Below are 23,613 nucleotides of genomic sequence, written 5' to 3' on the forward strand. Positions count from 1 at the left end.
GAAGTGTACCTATGATGAAAATTACAGACCTCTGTCATCATTTGAAGTGGGAGAACTTGCACAATCGCTGGCTGACTAAATACTTTTTTGCCCCACTATATATATATATATATATATATATATATATATATATATATATATATATATATATATATATATATATATACCTGCGATTAGGTGGCGACTTGTCCAGGGTGTACCCTGCCTTCCGCCCGAATGCAACTGAAATAAGCTCCAGCGACCCCCCGTGACCCCAAACGGCAGAAGATGGATGGCTGGGGATATCCTGTGTGTGTGTGTGTGTATATATATATATATATATATATATAGGTGTGTGTAACTATATAGGGTTGTATATATATACATATATACATATATATATATATATGTATATATATATGGGAAAAAATCGATTCGAAAACGAATCAAATCGTTTACGTTGTGAGATTCAGAATCGATTCTCATTTTTAAAAAATCAATTTTTTAATTTTTTTTTTATCAATCCACCAAACCACTACACAGCAATACCATAACAATGCAATAAAATTCCAAAACCAAACCTGACCCAGCAACACTCAGAACTGCAATAAACAGAGCAATTGAGAGAAGACACAAACACCACACAGAACAAACCAAAAGTAGTGAAACAAAAATGAATATTATCAACAACAGTATCAATATTAGTTATAATTTCAGCATAGCAGTGATTAAAAATCCTTCATTGACATTATCATTAGACATTTATAAAAATAATAAAAAAGAACAATAGTGTCACAGTGGCTTACACTTGCATGGCATCTCATAAGCTGGACAACACACTGTGTCCAATGTTTTCACAAAGATAAAATAAGTCATATTTTTGGTTCCTTTAATAGTTAAAACAAATTTACATTATTGCAATCAGTTGATAAAACATTGTCCTTTACAATTATAAAAGCTTTTTTTTTTTTTTTTAAATCTACTACTCTGCTAGCATGTCAGCAGACTGGGGTAGATCCTGCTGAAATCTATGTATTGAATGAATACAGAATCCTTTTGAATCGGAAAAATATGTTTTTTGAATCCAGAATCGAATCGAATTGAAAAAAATCGATATATTATAGAATCGTGAACCCCAAGAATCGATATTGAAGCAAATCGTGGGAAACCCAAAGATTCACAGTTCTTATATATATATGTATGTATATATATATACACACACACACACACACACACACACACACACACACACACACAAACACACATCCATCTACCGCTTGTTTCATTTGGGTCGCTGCATTCTCAGCTCTCACCTGCATTCGGGCAGAAGGCGGTGTACACCCTTGACAAGTTACCACCTTATCGCAGGTATATACACATTATATATATACACATTTTATATATATATAAATGATAAATGGGTTGTACTTGTATAGCGCTTTTCTACCTTCAAGGTACTCAAAGCGTTTTGACACTACTTCCACATTCACACACACATTCACACACTGATGGAGGGAGCTGCCATGCAAGGCGCCAACCAGCACCCATCAGGAGCAAGGGTGAAGTGTCTTGCTCAGGACACAACGGACGTGACGAGGTTGGTACTAGGTGGGGATTGAACCAGGGACCCTTGGGTTGCCCGCGGCCACTCTACCACTGCGCCACGCCATATATATACACATATATATGTATATATGCACATATATATATATACATACATCCATATATATACATATATATATATATATAATTTCCTATAGTAATTAAGTGCAACAATTGCTAACAGATGTCGATGTATTCTGCTTGCATGTTCAATAACTAGATATCAGCCCTTAATTTTAGACCAAAATGTGGCCACAAAAAGCCAACTATTGATTCTCAAATTGTAAGCCGTGCAGGTACAGCACATCTAATGCTGTGTCCAATGTATGACCAGGGAAACTGTAAAGTGCAAAAAGAGAGCAACACAGCACCAACATCAAACAAGTCAATAATTGGACGAGGAACTGACCTTTGTTGCCACTGGCAACCGAAGTCAAGCAAAGGAAGAGGAAGGAGAGAAATGTCATTCTGTCCATCTGAGGGAGGAAAGGAGAGGAGGAGATGGGGGCACAGGGTTGGATTTGGGGTGGGGTGGGTAGAAGGGACATGCATCAACAACTGATTAGAAGAGACAAGGTTAACTGAAATAAAACATGCACAAGCAAAAAAAAAAAAAAAAGTGCACATTGATGGCATACACAACCAATAAATGATTCATTTAGCAAAATGTGTGCGTATAAGTGGGTGTTTTCCTGGCTTTTAATTGTGGTTTGTCAGCTTTGTGGCTGGAAAATGACACCTGGGGGAAGAATGTTTGGCAAGTATAAGGATGAAGGGCATATGGGAGGGGGTCCAGCAACATTTTTCTTTAACAATATGCTGCAGCCTCCCAACATAAAAGAAGGCCACCATCATGTGTGCACACTTGCAATGCGACACGACTCCATGCACGCATTGCTGGCGACACAACTGTTGGAAATGAATGTCGCAGCAAGCATGATGCTGATGCTGATGGAAGAAGCTGAGGCATTACCGTGTTGAAGGCTGCAGGGATGATGCTCCTATCGCGGCGTATAGCCCACAGCAGCCGCCTCTCACACGCCTGCCTCGGCTACGCAGGACCTCAAACTCCCGGTAGGCAGAAGATGGAGATGGGAAGAAATGACACACACACAGGAGAAGAGAAGGCTGGCAAATGACGACGGGAGCGGTGTCCTTGTTTGCTTGTCTGTGCAGGAGAGGAGAGATGGAGTGAGTGTGTTACGCTGGTGTACTCCCCCCCCCCCCCCCCTCCCTCCCTCCCTCCTTCGATCGGCGTGCCTCAACCCGCCCACACTGCGTCCTTCTCCGGCTACATCCTCCCAAATCAGCTCGGTGCCAGCCTGGTGCACCGGACCACCCCCCCCCTTTTTTTTAACTTAAAATAATTTCATCTCAATACAATTAAAAAAAAAAAAAAAAAAAAAAAAAGTCAATTTATACCAATTCCCTCAACACACACGTTAAACTGCAACATGACGTCATAGGAGCTGTAGTCCAAGGCAATTTGAAATGCAGCACTTGTTTTATTAATCAACATTAGAAAATGTTTTTTTTTTTTTTTTTAATCACATTCCCCCATGGGTCCATCCCACTTTTTTTTTGAAGATATTTGTCCATTTGGTAAGGCAAAAAAAAAAAAAATCATAGTCACCATTTTGTCAAAATCATAATCACCATGACATTTGCTACAGGCATTCTTGGAAAGTGAGATGAGGTGAAGGACGGCTAAAGCTTCTCTTTTTGTTGCTTTATGAGTGCCCTCGTTTTTCCACATCACTTTATTTTTAACTCCTTTGTGCACACACAAATTGTTAGAAAGTTGCTTGGAAATGCACCCGTACTGTGTTTTTTGGCAAATACACCACACGGTGGCGCTGTTACTTGACCCCATAAGTCAGAATGACTTGAAATTTCTCACACAGATATGCATGCTTGACAAAGAAACAAAAAACTACAGGCTGTTCCATTGGAAAGCTGACAAATTTGGTACAAAGGGTACCGATAAGCATGTGTGCGCAAAATTTGAGCAGAATTGGCAAAAAAAAAAAAAAAAAAGAAACCATCTCTGCAATGACATAACTTAGCAACAAATTGACCAGAAGTCATTCATTATTTGTTCAATAATAAAGATTTGAGGATATAACACGTATGTTAGCATGTCTAACAAAGTCATTTTAACCACAACGCATAGGTGGCGCCACAGTTAAAGTAATGTGGGAAAAATTAGGACACTTCAAAAAGTACTTACAGTTCTGTTCTTAAATAACACGCAGTAGTGACTATCTGTACATTTCAGAAAAAAAACGACACAGAAATTGGCAGCGATAAACCAAAATAACAATCCAGGATGAGAGAAGGTGGACAGCATTGCAACAAGTAGTATTTCTCAATCAAAACGACAAAAATTGGAAAAATCTATCAAATAGTCTTTTTTTTTTTCTATCATAAAACAAATCACAAGCAGAACAAACAGTAAAAACATTCATGTACACAAGGCCATGTTGAGTCAGGTGTTGTGTCTTTTTATGTATTAGCCGTCTTCACAAATGAAATCCTAACCCCCACCTAATAATTGAGTTGTTTCCAATGCGAGCAGTGTGCTGTTACGTTACATTCCAAAAGTGCATTAACACCTCACAATGAAGAGATACTGCTGCTAAACACAATTTGGAGATGGATAGAAATCAGAACGAGGAAAAAAAACAAATGGTACCAACGACCGGCTGTGAACCTGCTGAGTGCAAACTTCGTGTCTTGGAAAATAAAAACAAACAGGAAATTGCCCGCTGACGTGCACTCAATTAGCCCATGTGGCACAATGGTCATTTTCCTGTAAGCATTTCTCCAAAAATGATTATAAAACACCCTCATTATTATTCTTTTTAAAAAAAACACAAAAATATATATATTTATTTTCACATGAACATATATTTATATATTATTTATACTAAAGGCCTAAAATATTTTCCATTCTGCTCCTTTTTGCCACGGTTCCCTTCTGTGGACATTAAGCCTTGGACCGACCTGCAAAAGAAGCACAGAGACACTTACAAATATTCAAACAAATCATTGGCATTGCAGGGAAGATGCTTTACAGCAGGGGTCACCAACACGGCGCCCGTAAGGACCAGATGAGTCGCCCGCTGGCCTGTTCTAAAAATAGCAGCACTTACCAGTGAGCTGCCTCTATTTTTTAAATGTGATTTATTTACTAGCAAGCTGGTTTCGCTTTGCTCGACATTTTTAATTCTAAGAGAGACAAAACTCAAATAGAATTTGAAAATCCAAGAAAATATTTTAAAGACTTGGTCTTCACTTGTTTAAATAATTTTTTTTTTACTTTGCTTCTCATAACTTTCAGAAAGACAATTTTAGAGAAAAAAAATAGATTTTAGGATTTTTAAACATATACCTTTTTTACTTTTTAAATTCCTTCCTCTTCTTTCCTGACAATTGAAATCAATGTTCATGTAAATTTATTTTCTTTATTGTAAAGAATAATGAATACATTTTAATTTAATTCTTCATTTTAGCTTCTGTTTTTTTGACAAAGAATATTTGAGAAATATTTCTTCAAACGTATGATTAAAATTCAAAAAAAATATTCTGGCAAATCTACAAAACCTGTTGAATCAAATTGAAATCTTATTTCTAAGTCTTTTGAATTTATTCTAAAATGTTTGTTCTGGAAAATCTAGAAGAAATAATGATTTGTCTTTGTTAGAAATATAGCTTGGTCCAATTTGTTATATATTCCAACAAAGTGCAGATTGGATTTGAACCTATTTAAAACATGTCATCAAAATTTTAAAATTGATCTTAATCAGGAAAAATTACTAATGATGTTCCATAAATTCCTTTTAAAATTTTTTCAAAAAGATTTGAAATCGCTAGTTTTTCTTCTCTTCTTTTTTTAGGTTGAATTTTAAAGAGTCGAAATTGAAGATAAACTATGTTTCATAGTTTATATTTATTGTGAGAAATCATTAAGATGTTCAGTGTTTCCACAAATATAAATATCATTAATTATCAATAATAACAGAGTTAAAGGTAAATTGAGCAAATTGGCTATTTCTGGCAATTTATTCAAGTGTGTATCAAACTGGTAGCCCTTCGCATTAATCAGTACCCAAGAAGTAGGTGTTGGTTTCAGAAAGGTTGGTGACCCCTGCTTTACATTGTGTGTGTCTGCTGGTACCCGACTTTAATCCTGCTTGTCCTGGCTGCGTTCCCTGTTGGGCACCAGTGCCTTTCGCAAGTATGGCAGGACTAAAAAGACTACGAGGAGGAAAACGTGACCGCAGAAGTAGACTGATGTGTACACCTGGGAGACACAAACAACACAAAATCATCATTACAAAGGTTATATGTTGATTGTAGAGTGCAAAGAGGAAGATGGAGGTAATAACTAGAGAGAGGCTCGTATTTTCGCTTAAACACCTTTGCTAACGTATTTTTTTTTTTTTTTTTACAAAGGGAACTATACATTTAACACACTTTCTTGTGGTCTAGGGGTTCTTTGACCTCACGACCCAACTTTTCCAACTACAGAGGGGCCCGAGGCCCACTCAAATATTAACACGGAATTAATAATCTTACTCTTGATTTTAATCATATTCTATAATTATATTTAACCTACTTACAGTTTACAACCTTGTCAAATGATATGAAACTATGTGTTTATCACAAAGATTAATATTTGTTTAACACATAAACCTTAGGCTTAAGTCAGGCTGATTGGAAAAATAAATATGAAACAAATATACTGCTTACAAAAGGACTTATAAATAACTGACAAATACATTTACTATGCCAAACTAAAACTAAAAATGGATTAACTAATGTCAATAAAATGAGTGCTCATGAAAATGTAGTTTCACTACTTTAGTCATAGTTTTTGCGCTTATGAAACTGAGATAGGTGCCAGCGCCCCCCGCGACCCCGAAAGGGAATAAGCAGTAGAAAATGGATGGATGGATGGAAACTGCTCTATGAATTTGGCTCCAGACTTCTTCTGTTTGAGATTGAATGTCATTATTGCCACAAGTGGTGGAAAAGTGTATTACAACTGAGTACTGCTCAGGCCCATACGGATCATAGCTGAGAAACATGCTTTAAGGCGGCCCTCTAGGAGGCGCTCACGGACCAACATTGGTTAAGTGGTTCCCCATCCTTTTTTCCACCAGGTACCGGTTTAATGAATGCATTATTTTCATGGACTGGCTTTCTACGTGTGGCACATAAAAACTGCAACAAAAAAAATAGCATGAAGAATGAGCCTTTGGCAATAATCTGGCACATTAACATTTTAATATTCAATTTTTAACAAGCTTATTGGCGTGTTTAGAGGGACAATGTTGTAAAATGTTGCGGACAAATAAACAAGGAATTTATAAACCTTAGTGCAAGTGGAAGAGCATGAAACGAGAAGGAATAACACTGAAAATTCCAGGCATCGGCACAAGAGAGCAGAGCAGAGAGGAATATTTTGGCAGAAAGCGTGCACTAAAAATGCTCACAATGTGGGGTGTTAAAAGTGACCCCTGATTTTAAAAAAACAACTGCATTCATAGGCATTCAAAACTAAGAGCAAGAGGAACCGGAATTGGGCACAATGTGGCAAGACAAAAAAAGTGAGGATGTTTTTAATATTGTTATCCAATTGATGCAACATTTCAGACTAAAAGAAGTGGAGTAAAAACCTGTTTGTTTAACAAAGTAATTGCAAGACATAGGTGTCATCAAAATAGAAAAATGCATGACGTTACACCACAGATGAATTAAACATTTCAAAAACATTTCATGTAATTTTGACGTTAACACCATGCAAATATTAGGGATATTATAATTATCATTATTAGGAACACATTTTCTGTAAGTTGAATCCTTTACATGCAGGGCCCTGTCAATTGCCACACAAATAGAAGCCAGAGTTAGAAAAACACATTTTGGTAATGATGACATACTGCACTTGACAAACTGTAAAAGATGGAGCACTGCATATTGGGTCTGCATCATAACTTGTACATTCCAATAGATATCATTATTTATTTATGACAGGATGTTTAACAATCAAATACATCAGTGGTTCTCAACCTTTTTTCAGTGATGTACCCCCTGTGGACATTTTTGTTTTAATTCAAGTACCCCCTAATCAGAGCAAAGCATTTTTGGTTGAAAAAAAGAAATAAAGAAGTAAAATACAGCACTATGTCAACAGTTTCTGATTTATTAAATTGTATAACAGTGCAAAATATTGTCCATTTGTAGTACTCTTTCTTGAACTATTTGGAAAAAAAGATATAAAAATAACTAAAAACTTGTTGAAAAATAAACAAGTGATTTAAGTATAAATAAAGATGTCTACACATAGAAGTAATCATCAACTTAAAGTGCCCTCTTTGGGGATTGTAATAGAGATCCACCTGGATCATCAACTTCATTCTAAACCTTTTCTGCACAAAAAAAGAAATATTTAACATCAATATTTATGGAACATGTCCACAAAAAATCTAGCTGTCAACACTGAATATTGCATTGTTGCATTTCTTTTCACATTCCTATTTTGTTAAAGTATTATTAAATAAATATATTTGTAAAGGATTTTTGAATTGTTGCTATTTTTAGAATATGAAAAAAAAATCTCACGTACCCCTTGGCATACCTTCAAGTACCCCCAGGGGTACGCGTACCCCTATTTGAGAACCACTGAAATACATAACTACTTTAAAATATTGTCATGATGATGACATGATCAAATACCTAAGAGCGGTGTTGTTTTTAATGTATCTTTTTGTCATGGTGCTACATACTCATGTATAATGGTGTTCCTTTAATGTTACCATGACTATCAATTTAATATATGTTGACATGCACATACAATATAGGCGCTTACGTCTGATTGACAAATTATTTCCATCACTGTAATGTAAAATAGCAGCGACATAACAGTTAATGCAACGACAAATTACACATTTAAAAACAAAGCAAATAATTTGTAATTAATTGTAAGACATTGATGTTTTTCTTTATTGATAAACATGTATTTGCTTCCAGTGTATGGAGGATCAAAACTATTCCTAACATTCACTCACCACTTAACATATTTGTCTGCCATGTCTTTAAGAAATGCGTACACGAGGAACAAAGCTTGCAGACTTGTGCACACTCGCTTACGTCAGATTGTGTTTTGATAGGTTGCTTGGTAAAGCGTCGAAAACAAAACGTACGCACCTTTTCGACCCGGTTTTAAACATACCCGAGCTTTATAAATGAGGCCCCTGGTGTCATCTTCATCACCTGGCTCCGATTACCATGGCAACTCTTCATTTTCCACCTTTAAACCTCAGTGCCAAGACTCCCACTTGCTAATGATCACTATCACCTAACATAATGTCCATTTATTTTTTTTCAACAGATACCATCTGTTCTACTGCTATGCCTTTAGTTCCTTATTTTACAGCGTTACATATCTTAAAACTGCTGTACGTCACTGGCAAAATGACAATGAAAAAAAAAAAGCTACCATATATTACCAACAGCGGTTTAGGAGAGCAGATTTAACAAATATATGTCGATATTTGTCCCAGTTAAAATTTAGGTGGAATAAGATGACTGGCGCGCAGGCTGTCAATCTTTGCTGACTCCCACACATGCATGTGGATATACAAAAAGGAGATATTTGAAAAAGAAAGGATTTGAAAACAATATTATGGTGGTTGGTTGTTATAATGGAGCAGTTCTAAACCTTTTTTCAGTGATGTACCCCCTGTGAACATGTTTTTAATTCAAGTACCCCCTAATCAGAGCAAAGCATTTTTGGTTGAAAAAAAAGAAATAAAGAAGTAAAATACAGCACTATGTCATCAGTTTCTGATTTATTAAATTGTATAACAGTGCAAAATATTGCTCATTTGTAGTGGTCTTTCTTGAACTATTTGGAAAAAAAGATCTAAAAATAACTAAAAACTTTTTGAAAAATAGACAATTATAAATAAAGATTTCTCCACATAGAAGTAATCATCAACTTAAAGTGCCCTCTTTGGGGATTGTAGTAGAGATCCATCTGGATTCATCAACTTCATTCTAAACATTTCTTCACAAAAAGAGAAATCTTTAACATCAATATTTATGGAACATGTCCACAAAAAATCTAGCTGTCAACACTGAATATTGCATTGTTGCATTTATTTTCACACTTTATGAACTTACATTCATATTTTGTTGAAGTATTATTCAATAAATATATTTATAAAGGATTTTTGAATTGTTGATATTTTCAGAATATTTAAAAAAAAAATCTCATGTACCCCTTGGCATACCTTCAAGTACCCCCAGTGTAACACGTACCCCTATTTGAGAACCACTTCTATATTGAACTAGTGGGTGAAATAACAGGCTTTGTAAAACAACAAGACCCTTTCTTTGTGTGTATTAGAGGGACATAGTTTACATGGGGACATGAAAGAGAGTGGGATAGCAGCTCATCGAACGCCAGCACCAATTGTGACACACAAAAGTTTCAAAATCATTAATACAGTACAGTGATTCCACAACCTAAAGGGCACCTATTATGAAAAAAATAACTTTTCTTACTACCGTAACTGATTATTTGTATTTGGGATCTGCATAAAAACCTGAAAATTTGAAATCAAACCATGGAGGCATGGCAGAGACATTTATAAAACAATCTTACTTTGCTTCATACTTCCTTCAAATGAGCCATTTGCAGATAGATCTTTGCGCAAGTTCGCCATTGTAGTTTAACGATGTAGTCAATAAGCTCCTTCTTTTTCTCTATCCTCTTGTTGTGAGGCAGACTGGCTCACACTTGCCTACGCATCCTCCGCTCTTGCCTGATTGAAAGTAGCGTATAGGTCTAACCCAGGGGTCACCAAAGCGGTGCCCGCGGGCACCAGGTCGCCCGTAAGGACCAGATGAGTCGCCCGCTGGCCTGTTCTAAAAATTGCTCAAATAGCAGCACTTACCAGTGAGCTGCCTGTAATTTTTAAATTGTATTTATTTACTAGCAAGCTGGTCTCGCTTTGCTCGACATTTTTAATTCTAAGAGAGACAAAACTCAAATAGAATTTGAAAATCCAAGAAAATATTTGAAAGACTAGGAATTCACTTGTTTAAATAAATTCTTTTTTTTACTCTCGTAACTTTCAGAAAGACAATTTGAGAAAAAAATACAACCTTAAAAATGATTTTAAGATTTTTAAACACATAATAATAATAATAATAATAATAATAAACATACCTTTTTATCTTTTAAATTTCTTCCTCTTCTTTCCTGACAATTTAAATCAATGTTTTGGTATTTTTTTTATTTTTATTGTAAAGAATAATAAATACAATTTAATTTAATTCTTCATTTTAGCTTCTGTTTTTTCGACGAAGAATATTTGTGAAATATTTCTTCAAACTTGTTATGATTAAAATTCAAAAAAATATTCTGGCAAATCTAGAAAATCTGTAGAATGAAATTTAAATCTTATTTCAAAGTCTTTTGAATTTCTTTTAAAATTTTTGTTCTGGAAAATCTAGAAATATAGCTTGGTCCAATTTGTTATTTATTCTAACAAAGTGCAAATTGGATTTTAACCTATTTAGAACATGTCATCAAAATATATATTTTTATTGTGAGAAATCATTAAGATGATCAGTGTTTTCACAAAGATATATATCATTAATTATTAATAATAACAGAGTTAAAAGGTAAATTGAGCAAATTGGCTATTTCTGGCAATTTATTTAAGTGTGTAATCAAACTGGTAGCCCTTCGCATTAATCAGTACCCAAGAAGTAGCTCTTGGTTTCAAAAAGGTTGGTGACCCCTGCTCTAACCTATATCGGTCGGTACAAGCGCTAAAAACTACAACACGACTGACGGGGAGAAGACGCAGTTGAAGTGGGGGCCTCTAAATAAGACCATAAGACCACCTACGAAACAGCGCATCCTCAAGAGGTGGTCAGAAAGCGGCTTCAAGATGGTCTGTAAAAAAAAATCCATGCAAAATTTTGACTAAAAAACACCATCAACATGTTCTGTAAACCACAAGGAATGATTTAAAAGTAGGAAAAAATAAATAATATGATCCCTTATCCCTGTTTTGGGATAAGAGCTGTGTTTTGGTTATTTGTTATGCTCAAGTTGCATGTAAACATTTGAGCAAATGCCACAGTGAACCCTGGTCTTACCTGCTAGCATTAGCTAATAGTTACAGATTAACATCACTGTTTTTCACACGATTGGAATAAAGAAAGTGAGTGTGAAGGACAGCATTGAGAAAAAGGAGATAAGTCATTGAATTAAAGAAATACATCATCAAAAACATAACAGACATCTCGCCAAGTTGGCGAAACAATTTGACCGTATCACTGCTAGTCTTTACCATACTGAAGCAGAATGAGTCGGTAACGCCAGAGAAGAATGGTAAAATTAGAGCTGTCAAAAGTTAACGCGATAACGTGTTAACCATAACTTCCTTTAAAAAGGCACACATTTTTTGGACGGGTGATTAACACGGATGTGTCCATTTTGACCCTCCAGCTGTTCCATTGCCTGGGAAAATGTGGCTGCGTTGACTAGTTACTGATTAGTCTCTAGCGGGAAAATAGGGAGGAGAAATAGCCAAATAAAATGGTATATTAATGAAATATCAGGTGCAAAGTCATGGCAAGTAGTTCTCCTTACAAGAAGAGACTATTTTCCGCTGTCAAAGAGGTAGGAGGAGCTTCACTTTTGTGTTTGGATTACAATTAGGGTGCATTGATAACATAAAAAGTAAATTGTTACTGTGACTGGTTTATTAAGATAGCATAAAAGCTAAGCAGGAATAAAAGTTGGAAGGCAAGAAGGACCCTTAGAGGGGAGGGGATTGCCCACATATGCGGTCCTCTCCAAAGTTTCTCATAGTCATCATTGTCACTTCCACCGACGTCCCACTGGGGTGAGTTTTCCTTGCCCTTATGTGGGCTCTACAGAGTATGTCGTTGTGGTTTGTGCAGCCCTTTGAGACGCTGGTGATTTAGGCCTTTATAAATAAACATTGATTGATTGAAGAGGCACTGTATTATTGCAAACATTCAGGTCTGTTAAAACATGTCAATTCTCATGTCATAGTCATTCTCATCGACGTCCCACTGGGTTGTGAGTTTTTCCCTTGCCCTTATGTGGGCGCTGAACCGCAGGTGTCGTTGTGGCTTGTGCAGCCCTTTGAGACACCTTGTGATTTAGGGTGAAATAAATAAACATTGATTGATTGATTGAAGACACCTTCTCAAACAAATCACACACTCCTGGCTTCAAAATAAAAGCCTGGCTAAAATAGTATTTAAACAGCAGACAGTTATCAATGAAATTGTTGAAATACTGTAAACTACTATAATATTACTTCATAAACCTGTTGTACTTATTAGTAGTACATTTTACTGTATTGCAATATTTCTGATCAAAGAGTTTATTTAAAAAAAGGCATATTAGATTTTTAAATTGTGCTTTTTCAAGCACCTATAAATTTCAATGAGCGACGTTGACTTAAGATGCAAGTGTTTTGCATTAAGAACTCGGTCATAGAACCATTTATGCTCATGTGAGGTACTGCTGTATGTAGTATTGGTATAACAACATTTTCCAAATAAATGAGAAAGTTGCATGTCTGTTGGTGCCATGGCGACCCTAGAAAACCCCCTACTAATGGTCGAAAAATACTGTTGATTTATCGTTTTGTCGTTCCTTAGCTAAAGTGAGTAATGCAGCTTTACATTACTGTTGCAAACATTTGTGTCCTCTTATTTACTCTTTAATGTTACCTTGTCGTATGTGATATATGGTATCTATTACGTTGGACAAGTGCAGAGTTACAGTGTAAATGTAAAAAGGGGTTGAAGTACACACCTAACATAGCTCATTAGCATTGAAGTGAATGGTAAATGGTCTGTATGCATAGAACACTTTAATACAGTGGTTCTCAAATGGGGGTACACGTACCCCTGGGGGTACTTGAAGGTATACCAAGGGGTACGTGAGATTTTAAAAAATATTCAAAAAATAGCAACAATTCAAAAATCCTTTATAAATATATTTATTGAATAATACTTCAACAAAATATGAATGTAAGTTCATAAACTGTGAAAAGAAATGCAACAATGCAATATTCAGTGTTGACAGCTAATTTTTTCGAGGACATGTTCCATAAATATTGATGTTAAAGATTTATTTTTTTGTAAAGAAAGGTTTGGAATTAAGTTGATGAATCCAGATGGATCTCTATTACAATCCCCAAAGAGGGCTCTCTTTATTTCTAATTGAATCACTTGTTTATTTTTCAACAAGTTTTTAGTTATTTTTATATATTTTTTTCCTAATAGTTCAAGACCACTACAAATGAGCAATATTTTTACACTGTTATACAATTTAATAAATCAGAAACTGATGACATAGTGCTGTATTTTATTTATTTATCTCTTTTCTTTCAACCAAAAATGCTTTGCTCTGATTAGGGGGTACATCGCTGAAAAAAGGTTGAGAACCACTGCTTTACTATACCTGAAGTGATACCCAGAGCACTTAACATTATACATCACATTTACCTATTCGCAGACACTTAATGGCGGAAGCTGCTATGTCATGTGCTAACCCCAAGCTAGAGATACACACTATGGTGTGTAAACAGTAGGGTTTTACTAACCAGATGTTTAAACGGACTTTTAGCATCAAGGCTAGATTTTGACCAATACACTATTTTGGGACCTCAGATATTTCTTTTAAATTGCAGAATAAAATATTACAAAAGTTTCAGAAGAGGAATTAGCACTTCTTAACTGTAGCGGTAGCCAAAAAGTGCTGTAAGTAACAATTTCCCTTGTGGATCAATGAAGTTTGTCTAAGTAATAAGGAAGTATGTATTTTTGGGATTTCATAAAGGTAGCGGTAGCCAAAAAGTGCTGTATGTAACAATTTCCCTTGTGGATCAATAAAGTGTGTCTAAGTCCGAGGTCACATTGTTATGGGAGATGCACTGCATCCTATCAGTAAGATAAGAGTTAAACCAAGACAGGGCTAAGTCTGACATACCAATTCGTGTTTTGATACGTTCTAATAAAATATTATGATCGATGGTATCGAAAGCAGCGCTAAGATCGAGGAGCAGCAACATAGATGACGCATCAGAATCCATCGTTAGCAATAGATCATTAGTCATTTTTGCGAGGGCAGTCTCCGTAGAGTGATTTGGGCTGAAACCGGATTGAAAGGTTTCACATAGATTGTTAGACGCTATGGCGCACGACTAAACTTGAGGTGCACCATCAAGCATGGAGTGATGGTTTAATAACTTATAAACGCATGCTTACCTTAGCTAAAGCTAAATATTACTAAAATCTCATCCACCGTAATAAAAACGATCCCAAATTTTTGTTTAGTACGGTAGCATCGCTAACCCAACAAGGGACTCCTTCCAGTAGCTCCACCCACTCAGCTGATGACTTTATGCAATTCTTTAGTAAGAAAATTGAAGTCATTAGAAAGGAGATTAAAGACAATGCGTCCCAGCTACAACGGGGTTCTATTAACACAGATACGACTGTATATACGGCGAATATTGCCCTCCAAAATAGTTTCTCTCGTTTTGAGGAAATAACATTAGAGGAATTGTTACAACGTGTAAATGGAATAAAACAAACAACATGTTTACTTGACCCTCTTCCTGGGAAACTGATCAAGGAGCTCTTTGTATTATTAGGTCCATCAGTGCTAAATATTATAAACTTATCACTCTCCTCGGGCACTGTTCCCCTAGCATTCAAAAAAGCTGTTATTCATCCTCTCCTTAAAAGACCTAACCTCGATCCTGACCTCATGGTAAACCACCGACCGGTGTCTCACCTTCCATTTATTTCAAAAATCCTCGAAAAAATTGTTGCGGAACAGTTAAATGAACACTTAGCGTCTAACAATCTATGTGAAACCTTTCAATCCTGTTTACTTATATAGCCCTAAATCACTAGTGTCTCAAAGGGCTGCACAAACCACAACACAAACCACTACGACATCCTCGGTGGGCCTTACGAGGATGTCGTAGTGGTTTGTGTTGTGGTTTGTGCAGCCCTTTGAGACACCAGTGATTTAGGGCTATATAAGTAAACATTGATTGATTGATACTGGGATTTCTTAACTGTAGCGGTAGCCAAAAAGTGCTGTATGTAACAATTTCCCTTGTGGATCAATAACGTGTGTCTAAGTAAGTCTGTATTACTGGGATTCCAGACCTTGAAGTTAAAGGCCTACTGAAATGAGATTTTCTTATTCAAACGTGGATAGCAGGTCCATTCTATGAATCATACTTGATCATTTCGTGATATTGCCATATTTTTGCTGAAAGGATTTAGTAGAGAACATCGATGATAAAGTTCGCAACGTTTGGTCGCTAATAAAAAAGCCTTGCCTGTACCGGAAGTAGCAGACGATGTGTGCGTGACGTCACCGGTATGAGGGCTCCTCAAATCCTCACATTGTTTATAATGTGAGCCACCAGCAGCAAGAGCAAATCAGACCGAGAAAGCGACGATTTCCCCATTAATTTGAGCAAGGATGAAAGATTTGTGGATGAGGAAATTTAGAGTGAAGCCCCAAAAAAAAAAAAAAAAAAAAAGGCGGCAGTGGGAGAGTTTCAAATGTAATTAGACACATTTACTAGGATAATTCTGGAAAATCCCTTATCTGCTTATTGTGTTAATAGTATTTTAGTGAAATTATAGTCATACCTGAAAGTCGGATGGCTGCGGTGAACGCCAGTGTCTCTGAGAGAAGCCGAGGAGCCAAGATTACAACTGCCTTTTTGAGCTGCAGAATGAGCTCGCGTAATCCACTCAAGTCTCCGGTAAGAGTCGACTTAATATCACAAATTTCCCGTCCAAAAACTTGCTGGTTGTTGTAGAGAAAAATGTTCACTTGACCGCTCTGTTAAAGCTTCACAACAAACAAACACCGGCTGTGTTTCGGTGCTTAAAAGCATCCTGGATGATGCCAGTCACCCTCTGCATAGTGTTATCAGTAGCCAGAGGAGCCTGTTCAGTGCTAGACTGCTTCATCCCAAGTGCAGGACTAATAGACTCAAAAACTCCTTTGTCCCACACGCCATTAGACTGTACAACTCTTCTCTGGGGTGGGGGGCACAAGGATGACAGGGGATGCAAAACAATAACAGTGCAATACGTTTTCATAACATGGTCACTACTGCCTACTTTGTCTTGTTATATTCTTATTTTACTGTCATTTTTATTCCCATTGTTGCTTTTTAGTTTTTATTCTTATTGTAATATTTCTCTATTTTGTTTCCATTTAAACCCCCATTATTTTCTATTATTTTTTATTTAAATTGATCTCAACTCTGTACACTGCTGCTGGAATTTAAATTTTCCTGAAGGAACTCTCCTGAAGGAATCAATAAAGTACTATCTAATCTAAAGCAACTGCAATCCACCACTTTCCACCAACAGCATTCTTATTTGACGTCTCCATTATTAATTGAACAAATTGCAAAAGATTCAGCAACACAGATGTCCAAAATACTGTGTAATTGCGCGATGAAAAGAGAGGACTTTTAGCCGTAAGTGGTGCTGGGCTAATATGTCCCCTCCAACCAATAACGTCACAAACACGCGTCTTCATACGCGACGTTTTCAACAGGAAACTCCGCGGGAAATTTTAAATGATAATTTAGTAAACTAAAGCGGCCGTATTGGCATGTGTTGCAATGTTAATATTTCATCATTGATATATAAACTATCAGACTGCGTGGTCGCTAGTAGTGGCTTTCAGTAGGCCTTTAAAGTCCATTGATTTGAGTCATAAAAATACAATAATATTTTCTGTATTTCTCCTGCATTCACATTAAAGAGTGCTGACAGTATCGGTTTTGGTGCGTTACCTTTAGCCATTTGTCGTAGGTGAAGATACAGAAGGGCACCAGTGCGTATCCCATCAAGAGCCAGTGGATGAACTGCTGGATGACGTATATGAGCGGGTAGAGGGAGCTGTTGGCCAACTTTGTGAGCGCTGGACTGTCCTGCACCAACGCCTGGGCCTGTCGCACACAACACACACGTGACGACTTCTTTAAAATGGACCAATACCAAATAAGCACCCCAGTCATTATTTAATAAGCACATTTATCATTGATTTGATCAATATAGTTAAGGTACTTAATTAAGAACAAGAGACACTCCTAATTAAAAGGGTGCACGTTTTAATGAGGCCAACAAAGATAATGATTGCTTTAAGTGTGATTGAGAAGTAAATTATTTTGAGTAAAAACTTAGCGTACCTGTCTCTCCAAAATGATGATGAAGAACTCCAAGGAGAAACAAAGAACGTATCCAGAGTGGAGTCCATGCCAAATGGTCAGAAAGAACAAAGTGGACACATGGGACAGCGACTTGTTGCCCAAGAACTTCAGCCGCTTAAACACGTGCCTGGTTGAGAAAAAGAAACTAATCTTTTTAAACAGAAACGCACATATAATTACTAGTGAAAAGTGCATTTCAGAGCAGAGGGGAGGACTATATCTCGTTACATAAAATGACTACAATGAAATATTCATATTTCACTAAATGAGACCAACAAATTACACATTTCACTTGCATCTGTGCAGTGAGCAGATGCCAATAACATTCATATCAAAATATTGGAGGCTTGATTTACCAAAGGTTTGCGTGTACCAAACACATACAAATTTGATAGCACATGTAAAGCTGATAGACTAAACGTGTGCAAAGTGGATTGCGTCTGTTAAGTCATACAATCCACTTTGCGACTCTGTCTTCATTATTATGCGGAATATATCATCAAAATGCCCATAGTACTGAGAGGAGAAGATGCACATTCAATATACAGCACACGCAATGTGATTCATCAACACTCATCATTGTTTTGCAAGCACTATTTAGCGTTTAATTTAGCACCTCGTTTGGTGTGGAAGATCCTGAGAGTCCTGACATCCAAAATATTTTACGAACATTTTTAAAAAATGCCGTCCCAAAATATTGAAAGATGTTCTTGAGAAGGCAATTATGATTTTCTGATTAATAAATTGAATAGTGTTTATTGATTGCACTACTTGACTGCAAACAGCATAGGCGTTGTTGCTGGAGTCCAAATTAGTTTGCGGTCAAAAAAGAAATATCGCGTAAGTATTCTAAAAAAGCAGATATGTTTGCTTCTCTGCAAAAAATATGGTTCACTTTCATATCTGATGGTTAAAAAATTGCACAGTGTACAGTTTTACTTGACTTGCTTGTATTTGTCTTTGACTGACGTGGTTGTACTAACTGTTGAGCACACAGCATATATTCTGTATATACATTTTTAAAAACATATATCATTTTATTTCTATTGGAAAAATGTTAAACAAGTTCCTTTACATTTTTGTGTAGTTCTAATTTGCCACAGAAAATGTATTTTGAATTTTGTTTATTACTACAGTACAATATTTATTTTATTATTATAGTTGTTTTCCAAAACAGAATATTATTTTTACATCAAGCCTGTGGGTCTTCTAAGACCTCACTGAGTATACTCATGTTTTTTTTTTTTTAATCTAAACAAAGTTGATGCTAATCAACTTGTTTGCTATTATTTTATCAAAATGAGAATTGATAAAGAATCGAACAGATAAGCAGAATTAAAAATGGAATTGGAATTGTATAAATCTAATGAATTTCCATCCCTATCAAACAGTATTATAAACCACGTTTACAAATGAGTTGGGAAATTGTGTTAGATGTAAATATAAACAGAATACAATGATTTGCAAATCCTTTTCAAGCCATATTCAGTTGAATATGCTACAAAGACAACATATTTGATGTTCAAACTGATAAACTTTTTTTTATAGTAATTAACATAGAATTTCAGGGCTGCAACACGTGCCAAAGTAGTTGGGAAAGGGCATGTTCACCACTGTGTTAAATCAACTTTTCTTTTAACAACACTCAATAAATGTTTGGGAACTGAGGAAACTAATTGTTGAAGCTTTGAATATGGAATTTTTTCCCATTCTTGTTTTATGTAGAGCTTCAGTCGTTCAAATGCCGTATTTTACGCTTCATATTGCGCCATACATTTTAAATGGGAGACAGGTCTGGACTGCAGGCGGGCCAGGAAAGTACCCGCACTCTTTTTTTACAAAGCCACGCTGTTGTAACACTTGTCTTGCTGAAATAAGCAGGGGCGTCCATGATAACGTTGTTTGGATGACAACATATGTTGCTCCAAAACCTATATGTACCTTTCAGCATTAATGGGGCCTTCACAGATGTGTAAGTTACCCATGCCTTGGGCACTAATACACCCCCATACCATCACACATGCTGGCTTTTGAACTTTGGCCTATAACAATCCGAATGGTTATTTTCCTTTGTTCTGGAGGACACCACGTCCTCTGTTTCCAAATATAATTTGAAATGTGGAATCGTCAGACCACAGAACACCTTTCCACTTTGCATCAGTCCATCTTAGGTGAGCTTGGGCCCAACTAAGCTGGCGGCGTTTCAGGATATTGTTGATAAATGGGTTTGGCTTTGCATAGTAGAGTTTTAACTTGCACTTACAGATGTAGCGACCAACTGTAGTTACTGACAGTGGTTTTATGAAGTTTCCTGAGTCCATGTTGTGATATCCTTTACACACTGATGTCGGTTTTTGAAGCAGTACCGCCTGAGGGATCAAAATTTCGTGATATCATCGCTTATGTGCAGTGATTTCTCCAGATTCTCTGAACTTTTTGATGATTTTACGGACCGTAGATGGTAAAATCACTAAATTCCTTGCAATAGCTCGTTGAGAAATGTTGTTCTAAAACTGTTCGACAATTTGCTTACAAAGTGGTGACCATCACCCCATCCTTGTTTGTGAATTACTTAGCATTTCATGGAAGCTGCTTTTATACCCAATCATGGCACCCACCTGTTCCCAATTAGCCTGCACAGCTGTGGGATGTTCCAAATAAGTGTTTGATGAGCATTCCTCAACTTTATCAGTATTTATTGCCACCTTTCCCAACTTCTTTGTCACGTGTTGCTGGCATCAAATTCTAAAGTTAATGATTATTTGCAAACAAAAATATGTTTATGAGTTTGAACATCAAATATGTTGTCTTTGTAGCATATTCAACTGAATATGGCTTGAAAATGATTTGCAAATCATTGTATTCCGTTTATATTTACATCTAACACAATTTCCCAACTCATATGGAAACGGGTTTGTATTATATTGGATTAAACAAGTGTAAAGGTTAGTATGTGGGTGCTATTTAATGTCCAGATGGCTCTCATAATGATATAAAATGTATTTGGAAAGTCATAAACAGGTTGTTATATTCTAGCTATGAAAATATTCAGTCAATTATTAAAAATTCCTACATCACAGAAGTTCATTTACCACTGTCAGGTGAGATACTTCCTAACAGCAATAAACAACAGTTCACTGTATTTGGTGAAATGAAGGTTTCAAGATTTGGCAGAGCCTTGAGGTAAAGTTACACAGAAATTAGGAATAAAAGAAAAAGAAGAAGTTCAACTTGGAGTACTGAAGCTATTTAGTTGACTAGCCCTGCACTAGACTGAAGCAATATATAATAAACCAGGCTCACACCTGGGAGGGAAATTCAGCCTTGCAGATATTTAAAGTTTCATGCAAAAAAACCTCAATGTGAAGACTTTTTGGCATGTGGGCTTCAGTGTTTCCAATGTGCAAATTGGAGCTGTGTCGCTGTCGTCTATTTTCAACTGTCATCTTGACTGAATAATGAACATCTCTGACACTAGCTGGAGAGCTTCACAGCTTCCACTGACCTGGCGGCCCAGGCGTTGGTGTTGATGTTAAAAGAGGCGATGGTTCCCCCGAAATAGGGCGTGGTCTCGAAGAGCCACACCTTCATATTGGCGCAGGCGTCCCACTGGTGCTCGCCCTCTATCACGCCGTTGTACCCGAGCCCTGTCAAGATGCATACGCCTTCCTGCAAACGCATATCATCATCATGCCAAGTGTCATTTATCCATGAAAAACCTGCCAAGCTAGTTGCTAATCAGGGTGTGCCTTAAAAACTGATTTACAGTCTTACTGAGTGGAAGTAGACAGATGTGTGGATGTTATCAAGTATTTCAATTGCTGAAGACGATTTTAAGACAATAAAACAGCTGGTATTCTCAATGAAGCCTTTCAATGGCAATATTATATTCGAACATCGCATAAAAATTTCTTAGTATCTAATTATTTCTTATGTTGGCAAGCTACTTTCTAGTTCACAGAAAGTAAGAGGACCGGTTTTCCATTTTCATTCTGCAGCAACAGTAGGATTTTTTTTTTTCCCACTACACATTTCACATAATTTTTATCAAGGCTTGCACCCAACTTTTATGCAGTTTTTGCTTAAGTGCTGATGTCACCTCTACTCTTCACTCTGTAGGTTTTTTGTGTGCCAAAATTTAATAAATAAAACGCCAAATAAATGTATATTGCAAATATTATATAAGGAATTTGACTGTTAAATAATTCTATAAATTAACCCATTCAATTAAATATATAGAAGTATATTTTTAAATAATTGAACTATTAACCCTTTATTTATTTAATGACCTTCTTATACATAACAAATGAACTAAAAATACATTTCAGGCATTTTTTCTTTGATTATTCATTATTTCATGATAGATTTTTATATTTCATATTTCAAGGCATTTATAATTATTTACCAACATTTAAATGTATGTACTGTATTTTTTGGACTATAAGTCGCAGTTTTTTTTACATAGTTTGGCCGGGGTGCGACTTATGTGTGAAATTATTAACACATTACCATAAAATATCAAATAAATATTATTTAGCTCATTCACGTAAGAGACTAGACGTATAAGATTTCATGGGATTTAGTGATTAGGAGTGACAGATTGTTTGGTAAACGTATAGCATGTTCTATATGTTATAGTTAATTGAATGACTCTTACCATAATATGTTAAGTTAACATAGCAGGCACCTTCTCAGTTGGTTATTTATGCGTCATATAACGTACACTTATTCAGCCTGTTGTTCACTATTCTTTATTTTAAATTGCCTTTCAAATGTCTATTCTTGGTGTTGGGTTTTTATTAATTTCCACAAAAAATGCGACTTATACTCTAGTACGACTTATATGTTTTTTCTCTGGGTGTGAGTTTTCCTTGCCCTTTTGTGGTTTCTTCCGAGGATGTTGTAGTCGTAATGATTTGTGCAGTCCTTTGAGACATTTGTGATTTGGGGCTATATAAATAAACATTGATTGATTGATTGATTCTCTTCTTTATTATGCAATTTCGGAAGGTCTGACTTATACTCCAGAGCGACTTATACTCCAAAAAATGCGGTTTATGTAGTTATATAATTGAAGTTTTGTTAATTTAATGGCATTTTACATTTGTAAGCACGTGTCTGTTTAACTGATAGATAATTCAATACATTATTACACATTCAAAATATCCTTTATTCATATTTTTTTACATTTAGCAAGAAAAAAAAATATTTTTGCATAATCCTACTACCTAAAAAGTAACAAATCACATTAATGCATACATTTTATTGACACTGTCAGAAAGGTAATCATTTAACACTTGTCACTGTTCTTTGAACAGCAACAATCTCCAAATGTTGATATTAATATTGTATGTTTGCAGCACTTGTATTTTACTCCTTTTCAAACCAACAGTATTTAGTATGTTGCATTGCGATGGGCACAATAATAAACATAATGTTAAATTTATATATATACTTGGCACACAGTACAACTTTGATTGAGCTGTACCAACCAAAATGTTTCCAATATGTATTAAAACAATTATAAATGCCTGAAAAGCACTTACGGCTATTAGCCAGCAGCAGACGTATTTATACAATATGATTTTAGCCCAAATCAGAATGAAGACGCAGCGATACCAGAACGGCTGAGCCTGTGGAGGAAGCAGAACAGTTTAGACGTGCAGGAAGCTTTACTGAGGTTAGTCACACATGTGCA

General features: G+C 36.0%; 2 protein-coding genes across 4 annotated transcripts in view; both read right to left on the reverse strand.

Annotated features, from left to right (window-relative positions):
* clstn3 (calsyntenin 3) overlaps positions 1 to 2,803 on the reverse strand; it is an 80,048-nt gene extending 77,245 nt beyond the window's left edge. The window contains exons 1-2 of the mRNA XM_061914859.1: positions 2,555 to 2,803; positions 1,991 to 2,057 (exon numbers count right to left, since the gene is read on the reverse strand). Coding sequence (XP_061770843.1) covers positions 1,991 to 2,057 — 67 coding nt within the window. The 5' untranslated portion in view covers positions 2,555 to 2,803. The remainder of the gene's footprint in view (positions 1 to 1,990; positions 2,058 to 2,554) is intronic.
* A 263-nt stretch (positions 2,804 to 3,066) lies between these two features.
* Positions 3,067 to 23,613, reverse strand: part of lpcat3 (lysophosphatidylcholine acyltransferase 3) — a 61,210-nt gene continuing 40,663 nt past the window's right edge. For 2 of the 3 annotated variants that reach the window (XM_061914863.1, XM_061914860.1), the window contains 6 exons: positions 23,462 to 23,548; positions 21,421 to 21,584; positions 17,895 to 18,042; positions 17,499 to 17,654; positions 5,762 to 5,887; positions 3,067 to 4,587 (listed from right to left, as the gene is read on the reverse strand). In XM_061914863.1, the coding sequence (XP_061770847.1) occupies positions 5,768 to 5,887; positions 17,499 to 17,654; positions 17,895 to 18,042; positions 21,421 to 21,584; positions 23,462 to 23,548 (675 nt within the window). In that variant the 3' untranslated portion in view covers positions 3,067 to 4,587; positions 5,762 to 5,767. The remainder of the gene's footprint in view (positions 4,588 to 5,761; positions 5,888 to 17,498; positions 17,655 to 17,894; positions 18,043 to 21,420; positions 21,585 to 23,461; positions 23,549 to 23,613) is intronic. The other variant, XM_061914861.1, reaches the window with a different exon arrangement.

Source organism: Nerophis ophidion, linkage group LG11, assembly GCF_033978795.1.
Source record: "Nerophis ophidion isolate RoL-2023_Sa linkage group LG11, RoL_Noph_v1.0, whole genome shotgun sequence".
NCBI lineage: Eukaryota > Metazoa > Chordata > Actinopteri > Syngnathiformes > Syngnathidae > Nerophis > Nerophis ophidion.